General features: G+C 40.7%; 1 protein-coding gene across 1 annotated transcript; it reads right to left on the bottom strand.

Annotated features, from left to right (window-relative positions):
• Positions 1 to 1,401: 1,401 nt before the first annotated feature.
• ermp1 (endoplasmic reticulum metallopeptidase 1) lies at positions 1,402 to 17,588 on the bottom strand. The gene is made up of 15 exons (XM_086097078.1): positions 17,281 to 17,588; positions 15,045 to 15,352; positions 12,576 to 12,703; positions 12,370 to 12,475; positions 11,559 to 11,705; positions 10,972 to 11,064; positions 9,854 to 10,066; positions 8,509 to 8,729; positions 6,927 to 7,101; positions 6,648 to 6,838; positions 6,414 to 6,566; positions 5,144 to 5,346; positions 4,952 to 5,067; positions 4,696 to 4,859; positions 1,402 to 3,736 (listed from the first exon to the last, which is right to left on the bottom strand). Exons 1-15 carry the CDS (start codon positions 17,571 to 17,573, stop codon positions 3,554 to 3,556), a joined length of 2,694 nt encoding a protein of 897 aa, XP_085953204.1. The 5' UTR covers positions 17,574 to 17,588; the 3' UTR covers positions 1,402 to 3,553.
• Between the last annotated feature and the right edge of the window lie 461 nt (positions 17,589 to 18,049).

Below are 18,049 nucleotides of genomic sequence, written 5' to 3'. Positions count from 1 at the left end.
ATAAGGCAGCACAGTGCATGGTGGGTTAGCACGTCTGCCTCGCAGTTCTCAGGTTGAGGGTTCGAATCTGAACTCGGGCTTTCCTGCGTTGCTAGCTTAATCTAAAACTCTAAATTGTACATAGCTGTAAATGTGACTTTGCTTGTTTCTTTATGTGCCCTGACACGGACTGGCGACCAGTCCAGAGCGTACCCCACTTCTCTCGCCAAAAGTCAGCTCGGTTGGGCTCCAACTCACCAGCGACCCTCACAAGGACAAGCCCTGTAGGAAATGGATTCATGCTTATCCTATTTGCTGAAACCCAGTGTGGGTGTACCTAATAAAAGTGTATGTGTCTCTTGAGGTACTCGAACCCTAACAGTCTTATCAGTACAGTACTAAATACTAATACTACACAGCAGACATGCCAAGTGCTGTCAACACAAACTCCCTTGTATATTTTTCTTTCCTTTTCTACTCTACTAGTTTTTTTGCTTGTACATAGAATCAATAAATTATTTTAAAAAAAAGTTTTGATTAGGTCTCTGATTTGGGGTTTTAGAAATAGTGGCTTGTGCTTGAGTGAAAATGCAAAATATAAACAAAAAAGTGAGTTTTAAGTGTCCATTAAAAAAAAAAATCTGGTGCGCTATTGCATTTTTTTTTCTAAACCATAAACACGTTTTAGAGTTATTTAAAATTGTAAAAAAAATTACAAATTACGACAGCGTATTAGGGCCACGTATGAATATATTTTTTTAGAGGGCGGGGGAATATTCCGAGAAAAACGTGCAAGTTTAAAAAATAAAAACTTTATAAAGTTTATAAAGTGGGAGATTTGCATGACCCGTGACCCATGTTAATATAATTAGCGATTAATAGACCTTCCATTATATATATTAAAAAATATATATATATTTTTTTTGCATATTGGTGGGTTTAAAAAAAAATGTAATTCTACACACATTCCCTTTAAATGTATCTGAAATAATTTATTTTGCTTATTGGTTAAAAAAAAAATCTAAATTCTACACTTTCCCGTTAAATTTATGTGAAAGAATATTTTTTTGCATATTAGTGGGTTTAAAAAAATATCTATCAAAACTCTACACACATTCCCTTTAATTTTTTTTTTTTAGGTATGGTACAAACATATTACCACACCTCAATTTGTGAATGCCACTATAACTAAATAATGCTGAACCTGCCGAGTGTGTTATCCAATCAAATTGACAGCATTTTTGCCCTTATTGATATGCCTGATCAAATCCACAAATGGTTGGGTATGTTGTCCGTTTGAATAAATAAAACACCGTGCATCAATTGCAGCCTATTAAAAAGTTATTGCATTCCATTTTGGAGTTAACTAAAATAAGATGTACGTGTCACTGATGTAAGGGAAGCCAATCAAATTAAATGACATCTGTATTTTTTTTTTTTTATTAATTACTAGTGCTCGATTCATTCAAGCTAATATCATGTAAATCCAAGTATTAAACACATCCCAAAGCAACAATCCCAACAGTCCATCGCCACTCAAAACTGCATTTTTTTGTAACCACCAGAAAGCAAAAACAGCAGTTAGAGGTAAAGTGTCGAATCCACGCGCGCACACACAAAAAAAAAAAATCTTCATTGTGGGGGGGGGGCATGGAAAAAGTTATGGATGAAGGAACGAGAGAAAAAGTAAACAAAGACAGAAGTCAAAGAGCTTTGGGAGTTAAAAAAAAACGCATTAAGACATTCCGACATGGCTCCCACATTTTTGTGTTCATTTTTCTTTGCGGCACAAGAAAACTGGACTTGAAATGGTCATCGCGGCAGTTTTCAACCCTTAAGCAAGTTCTTGTTGAGGACCTCGTAATGGGAGTCAAAAGTCAACAAAAAAAGCCATTCATATTAAATTATTGTCTCGAACCAGAGATGGTTAGTAATAAAGTACAAATACTTAGTTACTGTACTTTTTTTTCAGTACTACTTCTACCTTGTCGCTTTTGTCCTCAACTGTGTCGGCCATTTTGACAGTCAACTGCTCGGAGGATGACACACTTTGCACATTAGCAGCAGGATGGTTGATGGAAGTGATGCAACCATCATATGCTGATCTACGACAGCCGCAATGCAAACTGAAAAACCGAAACACTGACATTATAACCTAACTTGAAACCTCAACCCTGATTTTAAACCCTAATTTGAACTCATAATCATGATTTGAAACCTTAATCTCAACCTGAAACCCGATATCTGACTACTCATTTTTTTAACCCTAATTTGAACTCCCATCCTGATTTTAAACCCTAATCTTGATTTAAAACCCTAAACTAAAACAGTAACCCTGATGTTAAACTTCTTGGAACCCTAATCCTGATTTCCAACCGCAATTTGAAACCTTAAATCATTTTTTTTAACCATAATTTAAACCCTAATCCTTGTTTTAAACCAATTTGGAACCCTAATCCAGATTTACAACCCCAATCTTGATTTGAACCCTTATCGGCATCAAACCCTAGCCCAAAACCCCCATTTGCAACCATAATCCAATTTTTTTTTTTAACCCATATCTTTGGAACCTTGAAAGCCCAATTCTGACTTCAAAGCCTTAACTGTAATCTTCAATTCAAACCCTAATTTGAAACTGCTCACTAGAGCGGCTCGGGTTCGATTCCTGCTCAGGGAATTTAGGAGATGCTGTAGCCAATTTGGAACTCTGACTCAAGTGTTTTTGAGCAAGAGACTGATACCCTGCAATCTGCTTTTAAGGGTTAAGGTTATCCTGTCCTCAAACCTCAATTTGAAGTCCTAATCCTGGTTTCAAATCCTAATTTCAATCCGTAATCCAGTTTTGACGTTTTTTAATGCATCTTTCTTTTCTTTTTTTAAACGGATAATTTATGATTATTGTAATGGCCATCCCTGCTAAATGGCAACCGTTGGCTTGTGTTACTGTTGCCACGGCGACACCCACCACCCGTCGGGACCACGTTTTCCCGCCATGACATTTCAAAAGACGACAACAAACACACAATGGATTTCACAGCTTGGCATTTTTCCGTACTTCCAGGCACTCGTTTCTGCTGAGTTAGCTTTCCGTTAGCGTTGATGCTAACGTCATCCAGTGGGAGGTGAAAAAAAGAAAAGAAAACGTTTCCAGTTTCAAAGATGATTTAAAGTGGATAGTGGAGGAGAGGTAGCGTCATCATCAGCAGCGTGCTCATTCATTTCAAACCCTGCCCCCTGCCTTAAAAAAACCCAATTTGAAAGGAAAAGTCGAAATCGGAACGGAAAGCCATCTTTGAAACAATAAGCGGTCAAAAAGGTGTTGAGTGCAATTCTGACAGTGTACAAGTTATGCTGATGATGAGGAGAGGTAGCATGTTAGCTTGTTAGCATGTGAGGCGGGAAGAAAGGGGAGAAAAAAAGGCACCACAGATTAGAGATCAACAAAATAAACGCGTTTGCTCCGACTTGCTACTGACACAGTGATGCCGGGGGTCTCTCGGGTCGGGTCGTGTGCGCGTGCGCGAGTGTGTGCGCGAGCGTGTGTTAAAAGGCATGGAGAACCAGCGTCGGCGCCTCAATATCGGTACAAGTCGTAGGTGCAGACCCAGGACGAGGGGAACGCCCACGAGGGGAATTGGCTCAGGAGTTCCTCCAGCCGAGGCGTCTTCTGGTCCTCCCCGAAGAAGTAGTGGGTGGAGATGGCCACCGAGATCATCCCCTCGGGGTCCCACGCCGACGGGGACGGTTCTCTGGGCGGCTGGAGACGACAAGGTCGCAGTGAAAAGTGTTCTTTTTGCCCGTCCGTGCGTGTGTGTGTGTGTGTGTGTGTGTGGTATGCTAGCGAGTTTTGTTAGTACTGAATCATATATTGAATGCAGTCGTTTATGTAACATTGGATTTGATTTTAAATTCTTAATTTCTAAAGGACAGCAAATAAAGTTTCATGTATTTTGTTTTACTATTTCTAGTTTTTTTGTAGCTTTTTTTTTTAATGGAAAAAGGTTGTTTTTTTTTATCTTAAAAATATTTTCCACCCATAGCAAACATTTAAAAAAGACAAAACATTTTTCTACATTTGACTTTTTACTTAATACAGCAACATTTTAATTAAAAAAAAAACTATTAAAGAAGTTTTCTAGATTTCTTTCATTTTACTTTTAAAATGAGAAATGATTTACTACATTTCATTTATTTATTTTGTATCTGACCTTACATTATACCTAAAAATAAAATGTGTGTATACTTACTATACTTTAAAATTATATATTAAAAAATAAATTTTTAGATTTTTTTACTAGTTTCTTATTTGGACTTTTTTCCATTTAAAAAATATTAATCTAGATTTCCAATAACTTACTTTTTCTTTTAAAATGAATACATTAGGCCAGCTGATTTTTTTTTTTACATATAAAATATTGTCCATTTTTTTTACTTACAAAATTTAGCTTTACACATTTTTACATTTTAAAACTATTTTCTTTCTTGACTAAACAAAGCCCAAAAAAATCTTATAAATGTAAAAATAAATGTTTTTAAACTTTTTTTTAAATGAAAAAAGTTGAACAAAAAACATTTACATTTTTATTTTTTTTACAATATTGCATAGATTTCTGTAAACCTACTTTTTTTTTTTTAATTAAGAAATGTTATTTATTTATTTTATTTACAAAACGTGTGTCTATTTTTTGAATGACTTTTCCGTGCCAATGAATATACCTGTATTTCAAACCAGAACGTCCACACGGGCGCGTCCAGGCCGTGCGAGTAGAAGATGAAGTATTCACCGCTCACGTCAAACTGCGGCGTGCCGTCCCCGAAGGACCACGTGGAGAGACTGGCGCCGCGGTGAGGCATCAGGTAGAGCGACATGTGACTCGGCCCTGCGCGGCACACAAAAATCAGGGGATGGCGCATAGTGGAGTGGAGTGGAGGGGTGGGGGGGGGGGGTTGTATGCTCGGGGGCGCCCCCTACCTTTCACGTTGAACGTCATCTTGACGGTCCCCCAGCCGGTCTCCTCCTTTGACACCAGCCGGAAGTCCACCGGGGAGCTTGGATTCACGTCGGGAGCGGGGACGTACCAGTTATTCCTGCCGTCAAGTCACAGCGTTAAAAGGACGGCGACGGGACGGCGGCGGCGGCGGGACGGCGAGGCGGCGCACTGACTTTGTGAGGAACTTGACGGGCAGGAACCAGGGAAAGCCGCAGAAGGGGTGGTCGTCGCGGCAACGGGCTCGCACGCCGTCGTGGATCTGGGGCACGTGCGGCGTGACGTGCTTCATGCCCGTGTAGTCGAAGCTGTTGATCCACACGCCGGAGTCGCGCGCCTCCACGCGGCCGTGCACGTCGTAGAAGGTGCGCGTCGTGTGCTGGCGAGCGAGGAGAGCGCAAAACCAGGCTAGGAACTTTCACAAAGCCTTCCGACGCCCTAAAACACCTCAACTTGAAACATCAACCCCGTCTTGAAAAGCCCATTTTATACTTAACCCTGCTTGGAAACCTAATTTTGTGTTAAAAACCTTCACCAGGCTTGAAATGCTCAATTGATTTGTCTTGAAAACCGACTTGCTACTAAATGCAACCCTGGTTTAAAAAAAAATCTCATCTTAATCTTGTTTTAAATCCCTAACTCTGTCTTGAACCCGTACCGTCTCGAAGCCTGATTTTGAAACCGTGAGGCAAACTCAAAACTCTTAATTTTGAAACCTAACCTTGGTTTCAAACCATCATTTAAAATCCGAACACTATTTTGAAAGCATAACCTTGTCTTGGAACCCGACTGAGACACCTTAACCCTGTTTGGAAATTCTCCATTTGAAATAAGCCAGGCTTGAAACCCTGATTTGAAACCGTAAGCCTTTTGAAACCCTACTTGAAGGCTTAGCCCTATTTTTTAAACCCGTACCCAAACCGTGACTAATTGGAAACCCTTATTTGAAATCCTACTTTGACGCCTTAACCCTCTTCCTCTTATCGATCTTACTTTAAAATATTAAGGAAGTCTTGAAGCTCGACTCTCGGTTTGAAAGCCATAAAATGGTTTGAAACTCAAGCCCCGTCTTGAAACACCTCATTTTGAAACCCTACCTAGCGCTTTATTGAAACCCTAACTTTGTGAAACCACCACTTTTGTCTGCAAACCCTACATTGAAACCTTAACCTTATTGTGAAACCATACTTTGAACCCTGAACCCAACTTGAAACCGAATCTTGGCTTGAAAACCTCACTTGAAAGCTCAAAACTTTCTTGAAACCCTACCACCTTAAGACAAACTTGAAACCTTAATTTAAAAATCATAACCTTGTCATCAAACCCTAATTTGAAGCCTGAACCTGATTTGCGAATTCTACTTTGGAATACTGTGCCAGATTTGAAGCCAAATTTGAAAATCGAACCCAGTCTCAAAACCCTACTGTGTGAGTGTGGCGAACCAACCTGAAGGAAGACCCTCTTGGGGCGCGGACTATCTGGACTTCCCGAATAGGGGAAAAGGAGCCCGCTGGACACCAACAGGAAGACGAGCGCAAAAACCGAGCCCAGGCCCGCCAGAATCCACTTTGTGCTTCTCACCAAGTAGATGAAGTGGAGCTGCAAACCAAGCCGGGTTCTTCACACACATGACCAAAACCCGTCGCCGGCGCGGCTGCGCACAAAACAGCGGCCACTCACGAAAAAGGAGGAGAGGAAAACTGTGGCGATGGTAACCAGGGTGGCCAGCACCATCTCGGGGGGGATCTCGGTGCCGCTGCGGCCCATGATGGGCGTGAAGATCTCGAAGACCACCCAGATGAGGAACATGATGTGCAGGTAGGGCAAAGCCAGGCCCGCCAGGTAGAGGACGCTGTACTTGAGCGAGGCCCCTACGCCGATCACACAAAAAGCTCGTTCAGGACGGAACCTTCTGGATTGCCGGCGGCGGGATTGCTAAGTGTATAAAACGCGACCGGCCTCTGTTCTTGAACTCGTTGGCGAGCAGCAGCTTGGTGAGCAGCGGGAAGGCCACCATGAGCAGCGGCACGTAGGCCGAGCAGAGGCCGCGCTGGGTCATCCAGAGCAGGCTGCAGCACCACAGCAGCAGGCTCACGTCCAAGTACAGCTCGCCCACCTCCACCATGCGCACGCCCTGAACACGGAACGCACATCGAGTTTGATCGTTAGCTACGCTAGCTCATTATTCAGTTAACTAGTGAGCCTACTGAACCGTGTGTATCTGGTACTTCATTCTGGAGTGAGTTAGCTAATTTGCTAATTTTCTAATCAGAAAGGCTAGTTAGCTACAGGTAGCTACAGTTAGCTAGCTAGCTAGCTGAAATGTGCTATATAAACAAATTTGATCTGATTTGATCTGATTTGAGCTGTTTAGCTAGTTAGCTACAGTAAGCTAGCTAGCTAGCTAGCTAGCTGAAATGTGCTATATAAATAACAATTTTGATTTGATTTGAGCTAATGAGTTTGAGCTTTGATTAACTAGGGCCAGCTCAGTATTAAGAAGGGTTGCAGCGATTAACCTAATAATTGATTGATCTGTCTATTTTTTCCCGATTGATCTATGAAGTGGATTTAAAAAATATATGTTTCCTAAGCATAGAGCAGTAAGTGTAGTGTGTGTGTGAAGGAGCCTTGTGACCTCACACTTCCTGATAGGGAGTCCTAAAACTCAAGACTAACTTTATTTATTTATTTTTTAAACACACACAAACACCTCATAAAAAGGTTTTAGATGACATTCCTACAAAAACAAATGTGCTTTTGGCACTCTCCTTCACTTGAATGGACTAGCACATTCTAGAAAAGTTGTTTGGTTCCCTGCAGCAAACAATTTTTGGTGCGATATGTTAACATTCAATGGGGCAGTTGTCCATTGTCTAGACACGCACACACACACATTCAACACTCATAAACAATGGGAGTCACTGTTCTGCCACCAGCGTGATAAAGAGGAAGCTTTATCTGAGACGCGGTTAGGTCGTCGTGCGGTATGAGACTAACTAATGGGACCTAACGGAAACCTCAGCGGCAATGAAGGATTGGCACGATATTCAGCCCCCACATAGCACCGAGGATCCTATCCTGGACTCCAATTGGGCCACATTCGATTCCATTTTCTTTTCACCTTCCACCTTGGTTTAAGATCACACACTTCCCTTAATTCCTGAAGTTCATTTTCATATTCGCTGAAGTGAAAGAGAAAGTCATCCATTTCTCCAAATGCAACGGCTTTGTGAGGAGATGGCAGTCAAATCTCACCTCATATGAATCAGAATCACTTAAGTCTTGCATAATAATGAATTGCCTTTTATAAATATATTTTTTGGTGATGAAAGTGAAAAAAAAATTGGTGGGATTTATTTTATTTAGCACATTTGTTAATCTTCATTTATCATTCTTTATTACTTTCAGTATTTTTTAATATAGGATAAAAATAGTTTTATTATACTATAAATACAAATCATTATTATTGTTTGGTTATTTTTTTATATATTTTTTTAAACATTATTTAGCAGGAGAAGCAAGAAGAAATACAGCTCACCCTGTAGTAGAGGTTCTTGGCCAGCGTGTGCACCAGTACCATCTTGCCAGTGGCAACGGAACCATAAAGACACACGGAGGCGTAGAAATGGGTGTACCAGAACATGGAGCGGCCCAGCAGCGTCACCAGCACCGCCACGATCAGAACCGACAGGAAGGCGGCCAACCAGCCCAGCAGCGCCACGCCTGTGGCACACGCCAGATCTCGAACGTAACGCCCGCCTGTGGAAATCAGATAGATGGCATTCATGAAAATACTTCATGGGTTTAATGGCGAGTCATCCAACCGAGTTTCGTAATGACAAAATCTCACGATTCGCCGCTGCCGCTCATATGCATGTGCTTAAAATTTGGTAGCAATTGGAGGATAGTTAGCGATTGAGTTATTTAATAGTCAACTACTGAGCTAGTTTTTTTCGGTTAACTCCATTTCGCCAAATACTTACTATTTTAGGCAATTTACATGAAAATGTAGTACCAACTTATGTAGCTAATGTGTTGCTATTTAGTTTGTTTGTAGGTAATTGACGAGCTACTTTGTTAGCTCGTAAGTCCCTTATCTAGCTAGCCAGTAGGGTAACTGCTACAAAGTTAGCTATTTAGCTGGATAATTTCAGTAAAACTGATAAGTCCAGGCACTTGGTTTGTTAGTTGGCTAGTTTGGTTAATTCTACACAGCTAATTTGATAGTTAGCTGAATTCGCTAATGAACCCTTTTGATAATTTGTCAGTTAGCTACTGAATGCTATTAAAATGGGTAGTGAGCTACTAAGCTTATTAGCCAGTTGGCAAATAAGCTAGTCAGAACAAAAATAAGCTTAGTCGGTAGTTTATTGATAAACACATTTACCTGATAATTGCTTAGTTAGGTGGCTAGTTATTTAGATAATGAGTTAGCTACTAAGCTTATAGCCAGTTGGCAATTAAGCTAACCAGAAACAAAAAGATAGCCAGTTAGTCGGTAGTTTATTAATAATCACATTTACCTGATAATTGGTTAGTTAGGTGGCTACTTTTTTAGATAATGAGTGAGTTTGCCACTTCGCTAATTAGTTACCTCCTGAGCGAGTTGATGAAGTTGCAAGTTAATTAGCATGTGTTTTGTCAGTTAGTTCTCTAGCTCGTAGTAGCAAGAAAACAGTGCTTGTATTATTGTTTGACCTCGGGGGAGGTCGAGCCCTGAAACAGAGTGAAGGTAAATTACTACAGTCAATCAAAAGCTTGACTGTCTTTTTATTGGCAGAAATCTAATAGGAAGTTATCCGAAGTCTTTTTTCTGGGTCCACGCATGACATGCTCAGGACCAAAACATCAACAATAATGATTAAGCGTTACTCGAAACCCACCGCGGTTGCCTGGCTGAGAAGCTTTCCTGGCCAGATAGATGAAGGTTGCTACGGCGACCATGTAGTTGAGGATAGTGCCGACGCGGGCCGGGTACGCCACCACGGCCACGCCCAGCACGTCGAAGAACACCATGTTGCCGTGGCGATACTCGGAGGAGTCGGCCAGCTCCTCCGACATGAGCAGGTGCTTGAGGACCGCCAGGATGTTGTCACCTAGACGAGTGAAATATCAGATTTCCTCAAACAACAGCCGCCGCTCAAATAGCCAGGTGCACTTTTACTACTTGACAAATGGCTTGATATGACCCGTGTTTGTAGTAGCAGGAACATTTCCATGACCTGAGGTGGCCCTCCCCCTTTACTTTAAGCACTGCTGCCGCCTGCATGCTTACAAGCACAACACACGGGCGAGACAATGCACTTATTGTTCTCACGGGCGCCATTTGCTTTGCCGGAAAGTTCTGCTTTTTTTGCGTTTCTAAAGGCTTGCTGCTTACTCCACTTGTAGGGCTGCCTGCTGCATGCCATCCTAAAAATACGACTACTTCATTTTCTTGCTTTTCTCGCCAATAATTCATGTCTTTTGCCATGCACACAGAAGAAAAGGGGGCGAGGGGAGAGATACAGCATCTGCCTGTGTGTGTTGTTTTTTTAAGTGCTGACAGACCGGATTGTGCTCGGTGGAGCACAATCATTCAAGCAGCAGGTAATGGGAGTACATCTGCGGCATGTACACTCACTATGTGTGCATCTTTTAGCGCCTCAGTCTGCCAAATAATGGGGTTAGAAAAGCGCTGAATGGTATAAAACGGCCATGTCTCGCACAGAATTGATGTACCGTATGCTTTGCTTGTAAGTGTTGCTGCTTTGTGTGCGTTAAGGTAGCAGATGTTCATTTATAATTACGCTCATTTCCAATCGGGCCGTCTATGGAGTTGTACCTAATATGCAAGCACAGGCTAATAAGACTTTAAGATGAAATGATAATGGTTTGGTGGGACCCATTATGGATTTTCACCTATCGTGTGCAGGTGATAAATGGGACGTTCACTGTACTGATGATCAGCAACTATTGATTAAAAAGTGAGGAACGCTCCAGCTGTTTGTTAACGACATACCTGCTCTCTGGATAGAGCCCGTGAGAATTCTGTCAGCCGTGTCATACTTGGTATGGTAGATGAAGCCATTCTCGATGAACGCCAGGTCAATGCCTACAAAAGCAGAAATGAAAGGCATATTAACTTAATTAAAAAAAAAAAATTAAAAAAAAATCAGATGCAATTTCAAGCAATCAATGAAAAAATAATTCTATGAATACCAACATTTTGAAAAGCAAAGGAAGCTTAAATGAAAAACTTTATTTGTTGTATTTAATTTCTCGCACAATGACTGCATCATATTAACTATGATTAATGTATTTATTTATTTACTCCGGATGCCCAATGTTTTGAAATTACCCTAAAATACAATACAGGTATTTTAAGTTACACAAGTAATTTTAATCACTTTTTTTCATGACTTTAATTCTCAACTTAAATGTAACGATTGTTACTTAAATTACTTTCATTTGTTTACTTTACTGTAATTTGTCAATTATCCAATAAAAATAAGATACTAATAGATTAAATCACTTGTCAAACATAAAATCCAATTCAAGCATTTTAAAAATAAAACAATCGCTTTGTAGCCTGTTCCATGTTGTTACCTGGGATGTTACCAAAGTCCCTGTAAATACGAAAGTCCGTGTCGGAGGGGATGATGCCGCTCTGAAAGACTTCCTGGCCCACCACGGAGGCGAAGGGGTGTTTGGCCGCGTGCACGTACGCTTGGACCAGCCACGGGTTCTCCGGACCTGTTGGAACCAAATGCGGAGGAGACGCTCTGGAATTTGATACGTCGCTGTTATGTTTGTTTCGCTAGTTGGTGTGATATTTGTCAAATCAGACAGGAGTAGTAAATTGACAATTTACTGTTAAACTGTGACCAAATTTCAAACTGTTAGCACTACACTTATTATCGTTAATACCATATTTAGCATCTGTTGGGAGTCTTTTTTTAAATTTGCACTCGTGTAAAATTGATCAGTTCCAGCCCCGTAAAAAAAAAAAAATTGCCGTGTTTCTTTTCATTAATCTGTTCAACTGTTTGTGCATTATGATTTCATGCTTCAATCTCTATTGACATTGTGCTGCTCCTTCTTGTGGGTGCACCAGAGCAGCATAATACTTGCTAAATAAATTCGCAGGCTTGTTTTTCGCTGCACTGTGTTCAAATATGCCACATTCAGTGTTTAGAATTACTGCAACACTAATGCTAGCTATGTTAGCATAGGCATTTTGCATTGCAATTAGCATAAAGCTAGCAAAAGGCAAAATGATGTGACAGTCAACTTTATCTGGAAAGTTTGAAGCAAGCGTTTCACTTAAAAAAAAAAAGAAAAAGAAAAAATGATGTATTGAATGTTTATACCATTTCATCTCTTCAAGTGTGTAAGGGCATCAGATGGGTCCCCTTACCTGTTTGGAAAACGACCTCCTTGCCCCCGACGCCAGCAGCCTCCAAGTTAATGAAGGCTCGCACCTGTTTGGCCCACGGGTGCTGAGTGATGAACCCGTGACTGGCCTACGCGGACCGGACCAAAATAAATAAATAAATAAATAAATAAAGCTTAAAATCGAATTCTCTCGTAGAAACAAAATGGGCATGCATCCGTCTGCGCTACCTGTAGGACATTTTCTTCTGCGCCGTTAAAGAGGAAGATGACGCCGTGGCGAAGAGGAGTGGATTGGTTGGCGAGCGAGTGGAGGACTTCCAGCATGACGGCACAGCTCACGGCGTCGTCGCTAGCACCTGAAGATGAGGAGAATGCAAAAATGTCAACTTTCTAAAAGCGCATACACCCCAAAATATTTTTTTTGAGTTTAGATTGAAATATTCTTCAGATACTTTTACATATTTTCCAGATAAAGTCGTCTATTTAGTTGGATGAGGCTTGTCGGGTTTCTTAGTATTGCGAATTGCCTGTACAGTTAACTCATTCAGTGCCATTGACGGCGTTAGACGTCAAAAATCAATTTTAACTAGACAGGCGGTGAATGAGTTAATAAAGCTTTTGCAACAGATCAGATGAGCTCCTGTGGGAAAATAACAGTTTCAAAACCTGAACTGAACAAAGGCAATCCGGGGTTGCCGGCATCCCGGAACAGATTAGCGGCGCCACGCCATACTATAACCGTAGGGCGGTTTACAGTGACCTAGCAAAAAGAATATAAACAACGCGGGAATAAAAGGGAGGAAGCCGTGTGTGAAAACATGCCAGGAATGCGTCGACCTGCTGGAGAGCTCCGGCTCCGGTTGCATTGTGTTGATGATGGCGGCAGAAAAAAAGGCGGAGGATACCCCATGGGAGGAAAAGAACAGGGCATGTGATGAAGAAAGCTTACAGGTTAGCGTCGAGGCTCAAGAATTCTTTGGATCAAATTTGTCATTTTCTTTCATTCTTTTTTTTTTTATAAAGGCCAAATCATGTGCTTTAGCTTTGCGGATTGAAGGTTTAGCGGTTGTGTGTCTGTCTGGGCTGCTGCCACCATCCCTCATGTGAGCGACATTAATCCTCAGTGCCCCCAAAAGACCTCCACGGGACCTCTAACCAGCCATCTTACCATATTCAAGGTCAAAAATAAAATTGTCCCCTTAGTCTAATCCTGACCTGACATTACCCGAACAATTAACACTAACCTCTGACTCTTTTTAAAAAAAAAAATTATTGGTAAAAAGCATTTAATCAGTAAGCAATGAAAACAACCTCCTTACCACATATTTACAACATGCCACTAAAAGGTGAACATTTTTGTTTAGAAGAAAGCGTTTTGTCAGGAAATCAGTATGTTGTCAAGGCTTGTGCCACTTCCTGCTCCACACCTTAGCGATTTCCTTTTATGACGGCGAAGAAGCGTGCGCGCCCGAGTGAACACGATTCTCTGCAATGGCTCGGGGTTTATGGAGTGACAAAAAAAAAAAATCGTTAAATTGAGAAATCAATTTTAAATAAACTACAAAATAATGAACTACAGTCCTGCTTCAATCAACCGGTTTTGAAGGAGAACGGTAGTTTATAACAGATTGCATGTAAATATCTCAAGTGAAGAAATACTGTTCAAATGGAATGTCCTCGTCTGATCGGAACAAATTATGTTAAAAAGTACATCAAATAGTTTTAAACAACCTAATGGCATGGCAACTGTTTTCACTGAAAACCTGACTAGTGGAAATATGAAGTCGGTTATGATAAGATCTACGGAATATTTGAGTGGCTCAAAAAACAAATGATGATAAATGATCAATTTCAGGTTTAGTAGGTTGCTTGTCTTGTCTTGTCTTTTCAAACATCACTTGTGCCGCCCTAATTATAGGTCAGGACGCAACTGTGCTCTTTACTGAAGTGTCACAATTAAAAACAGTTCTCAGTTGTTCTAATAGACAGTCAGTGAAATGCTTTCACCAAAATCCCACAGCCCCACCGCTGCAAAGAATCTTTTTTTTTTTTTTATGCATCCCACTGCACGTTCATATTATCAAGAGAGCTGAAATAGTTGTTGACTCCACCCTGGAATTTTTTTACATAAAATGTGTTGTAATTCTTACTTTATTTGGGATTTAGCTACCTCATTAAATAATATCTCATTTATTATAAATACTGTGATACAATTAAAAACTAATTTGTAAAAAAATACACATTTAATATATTTTTCTTTTATGAAATATTTTGTAAATAAATGATATACATTTATAACAAGTCAATTAAAAATGAGAATAATAATACAATAATGTATGTAAATGTTGTTATTAAAATCTATTGGTTGTTCTGTGCCACTGATAACGGGTACATGAGCTACTTGATTAAAAAAAAAAATCAAATAATGCGAACTTCACAAAGACAGTAAACGGGTGGATTGTATTTTCACTGGTATAGGCAGCACTTCAGCCCCAAGCCACCCAATTAGTACAGAGGATATATGAATGTGTCATAAAATATCACCACCCCCCCACAAAAGCCTGCAAGCTTGCTTGTGCCATAAGATGACGTATCCTTACGCCGTTGCGTAAACTAGTTCGCGTTAGTAACACTTGTGAAACGTCGTATACCAGGTAAACCCTGTCATGTGATACTCAACGAAAACTTTTTTTTTACCTGGACTGTTGGCCACCGTGTCAAAGTGGCAGTTGGCCAGCATGAAATGCTGCGAGCCGCCTTTGGGCTCCAGGCGCACCACGACGTTGGTGACGCGGTCATAGAAGCTGGTGAAGCCGCCCAGGAAGTCTATGGAGAAAGAGCCGGTGGGCCGCTGCACGTCCACGCTGAGCTGAAGGTGCGGGCCCTGCTCCGTCGTCACGCGGACTTTCTCGATCTGCTCCAGCAGGTAGTCCACCGTCAACACCTCGTTCTCGTAGCTGCCCACCGGCCTCGGTCCCACGCTGGTGATGCGCTCCAGGTGCTGCCTGAATATGCATAGAAATGTATCTTCTTATGGAAAATGGATCAATTCTTTATTCAAGGTGTGCCACAGGGGTCTGTTCTTAGCCCACTTTTTTTGTCTGTTCAGGATGTGCATCTTTTTTGACTTAACATGCTTTGTGGTGTGATTTTAATTGGCACAACAAAAACTAAATGTAATTTCAATGACAACATTGAGCAAGAAAACGGGCTTTGAATTGATTCTGTGTGTTTTCACGGGGAGAAAGCGGCCAACATGAAGGCTAATCCGGTTTGGCTAGAAGTTTGTAGACAGCTGACTTCCAGAGCGCCAGTGTGATATCATAATCCTCATTGCTCCAGAATCATGTTTTATGTCACATGGCTCCAAAGCCTTCTTTAAGACATACGCAGTGACCCAAAGCTTTGATGAAATCCTAAAGCAACGTCAGGTTACCAAAATCAAAGCATCTTAGTTTTGATCCGACAAAGGTTTAGGAAACTTTTATCTTTTATCACAGTGTTAAATCTAGAATTGTCCCGATTTGATCATTTAATTGGACATCAAGGCTGATTATATTTTTCGATGATTATATCGCTTGAAAAAGATCAGATTTTATTTATTTTTTCTTCCTGGAGAGTGGTGCTAAAAGATGACATGCTAAAGACGTGACTTTTGTTTGCTGGTCACTTGTGAGCCAAGTTGACGAAACTGCAAGAACAACATAACAAAGACAACATTGGACATTAACGCATTATTGAAAACTGGTTGTACTACAAGATTATATTTTGAAAAGTATATTTGTGTTACTTAGTATTTTACTGTAGTATGTTTTGTTTCAAATATAAAATGTTTTATAAACAAATGGAGAGAAAAATGAAAGAAAATTGCCACTATCTCGGACCTCTCCTATAACATGTATCCATAAAGCAGAGAACGTTAACATTAGTGTATTAAACAAATTAAAAACAAGACATTTGAGGCAATTTTGATGTTTAAAATTAATTATTTGGATGCAAAAATACTTTGATCAAGGCACACCTGGCAGCAAAATACACTGCAGACAAGATTGCATCAAAATATCTGCAGGTTACTGTACTTTGCAGACGGACTGTTTGAATGCGGGTCAGACTGGAGGAAAGGTTAGCCCAGAGGTCTCTGCAACCTGCGGCACTGGAGCCACGTGTGGCTCCTTGTGGATCTCAAAATTTATTTATTTTAATTTATATATATATTTTAACATATTTGTTATTATTTTTAGATTAAAAATGAATAAATAATTAACTAAAGAATGAATAATTAAATATTCAAAAATGTCGGTGTTTTTTTTAAATACCTAAACATTTCCTAACAGTAAAGGAAAAGCAGAAAAATACCAGAAAATGTCCATGAAATAGCCAAAAATGTCAGAGAATTTAATTAAAAAGGCAGAAAAGAAAATGTTCAAAAAATAACCGTAAAATGTCCCAAAACAAAAGAAACCCCGAAAATGACCACAAATTAACAAAAATGGTAGGAAAATTGATAACAAAAAAGGTCCCAAAAAGTCTAAGGGAGAAGAGAGGTGGAAAATCACCATAACATGTCCATACAATTGCCAAAAATGTAAATTTGACAAAGGCAAAAAGTCTAAAAATGTATGAAAAATCAAGTATGACATTTTTCAACCAAAAAAAAGGTAGAAGAAAATGAATCTCTAGGTATTGGATGTTGTTGTATTTTTTTGTTCTTGTGAAGCTCTAATTAGCTATTGGGCCCTCAGTACATTAGACTAACACTGACACACTGTTGTGTTCAAATGTTTTGCGGCTCCAGACAGATTGTTGGTTATTCATTTGGCCTAAAATGGCTCTTTTGGCAGGAAAGTTTGCTGACCCCCTGGGTTAGCCAGACCGTTAGCCGCCGACGCCGTGCCACAATGAAAGCAGCTTGGCTTCCGCTCACGCAACTCACCTGGCTCTCTGCGCGTTGAACTCCCCGCTCGGCTTCCCTATGACGAGCTGCTGGAGAGACAAGTGAACGAGTCCCCACAGAAGCAAAATAAACACGCACACCAGGGAAATTGCCAGCCCCTCTCGGAGCAGGTACAAGCTGACGTCGGGCTTCCTCTTCGGCTCATTAACGCCGCCGCTCCAGCCGTTGTTGTCCTCTCCGTAGCGGGTCCCGGGGCTGCCGTGGCCCGGCTCTACATGGCTTTGCGTCCCGAATGGTGGCTTTATTCTCCGGACGGTGGTGTCGCTTTCCATTTTAAGAGCCAGCGGCACATCAGCTGCAAGCGTCGCTCCCAGGCGTCGCTGCTTTTCTTTTTTCCTCCACCTTCCGGGATAGCGGACGAGACGCGAGGTGGGACAAACTGCGTGGTGAGGCGGCCCTCTATGTGACGTCACGATACAAGCGCGTCAAGGCAAATATGTATGAAAAAAACAAACATGTATGAAAAAAGGATAAAAAAAAAACACATGTATGATATTGATTTTATAATGCCAATAGTGGAATATTAGTCATTTTGCTTGAGTTGACAACACACCGTGTATACATAAACAACAATATTACGTATTATAATTTTTGAAACTCTTTTTCCCATTTTGTGATGACAGGAAGCGAGGAAGGACAACTGCCTTGTGGGCGACTGTGAACAAAGCCCACATTTTTTTAATGTAATAGTTATGTTATTTATCATCTGAAATTTTCTGTAACTTATTTCCCCTCGTACTGTATTCAA

The sequence above is a fragment of the Leptonotus elevatus genome, chromosome 15 (assembly GCF_054856555.1).
Source record: "Leptonotus elevatus isolate MCC_2025b chromosome 15, RoL_Lele_1.0, whole genome shotgun sequence".
Taxonomy (NCBI): domain Eukaryota; kingdom Metazoa; phylum Chordata; class Actinopteri; order Syngnathiformes; family Syngnathidae; genus Leptonotus; species Leptonotus elevatus.
This window is presented reverse-complemented; position numbering and strand designations above follow the sequence as displayed.

What these genes read in the sequence shown, in the direction of transcription:
- ermp1 (XM_086097078.1), bottom strand. Translation starts at nt 17,573, where the DNA reads ATGGAAAGCGACACCACCGTCCGGAGAATAAAGCCACCATTCGGGACG. An exon ending in GGGCTCTATCCAGAGAGCAG is followed by an intron (nt 10,067 to 10,971) that starts GTATGTCGTTAA and finishes TCACTCGTCTAG; the next exon opens with GTGACAACATCCTGGCGGTC. An exon ending in TTTTCCTCTCCTCCTTTTTC is followed by an intron (nt 6,567 to 6,647) that starts GTGAGTGGCCGC and finishes CTTGGTTTGCAG; the next exon opens with CTCCACTTCATCTACTTGGT.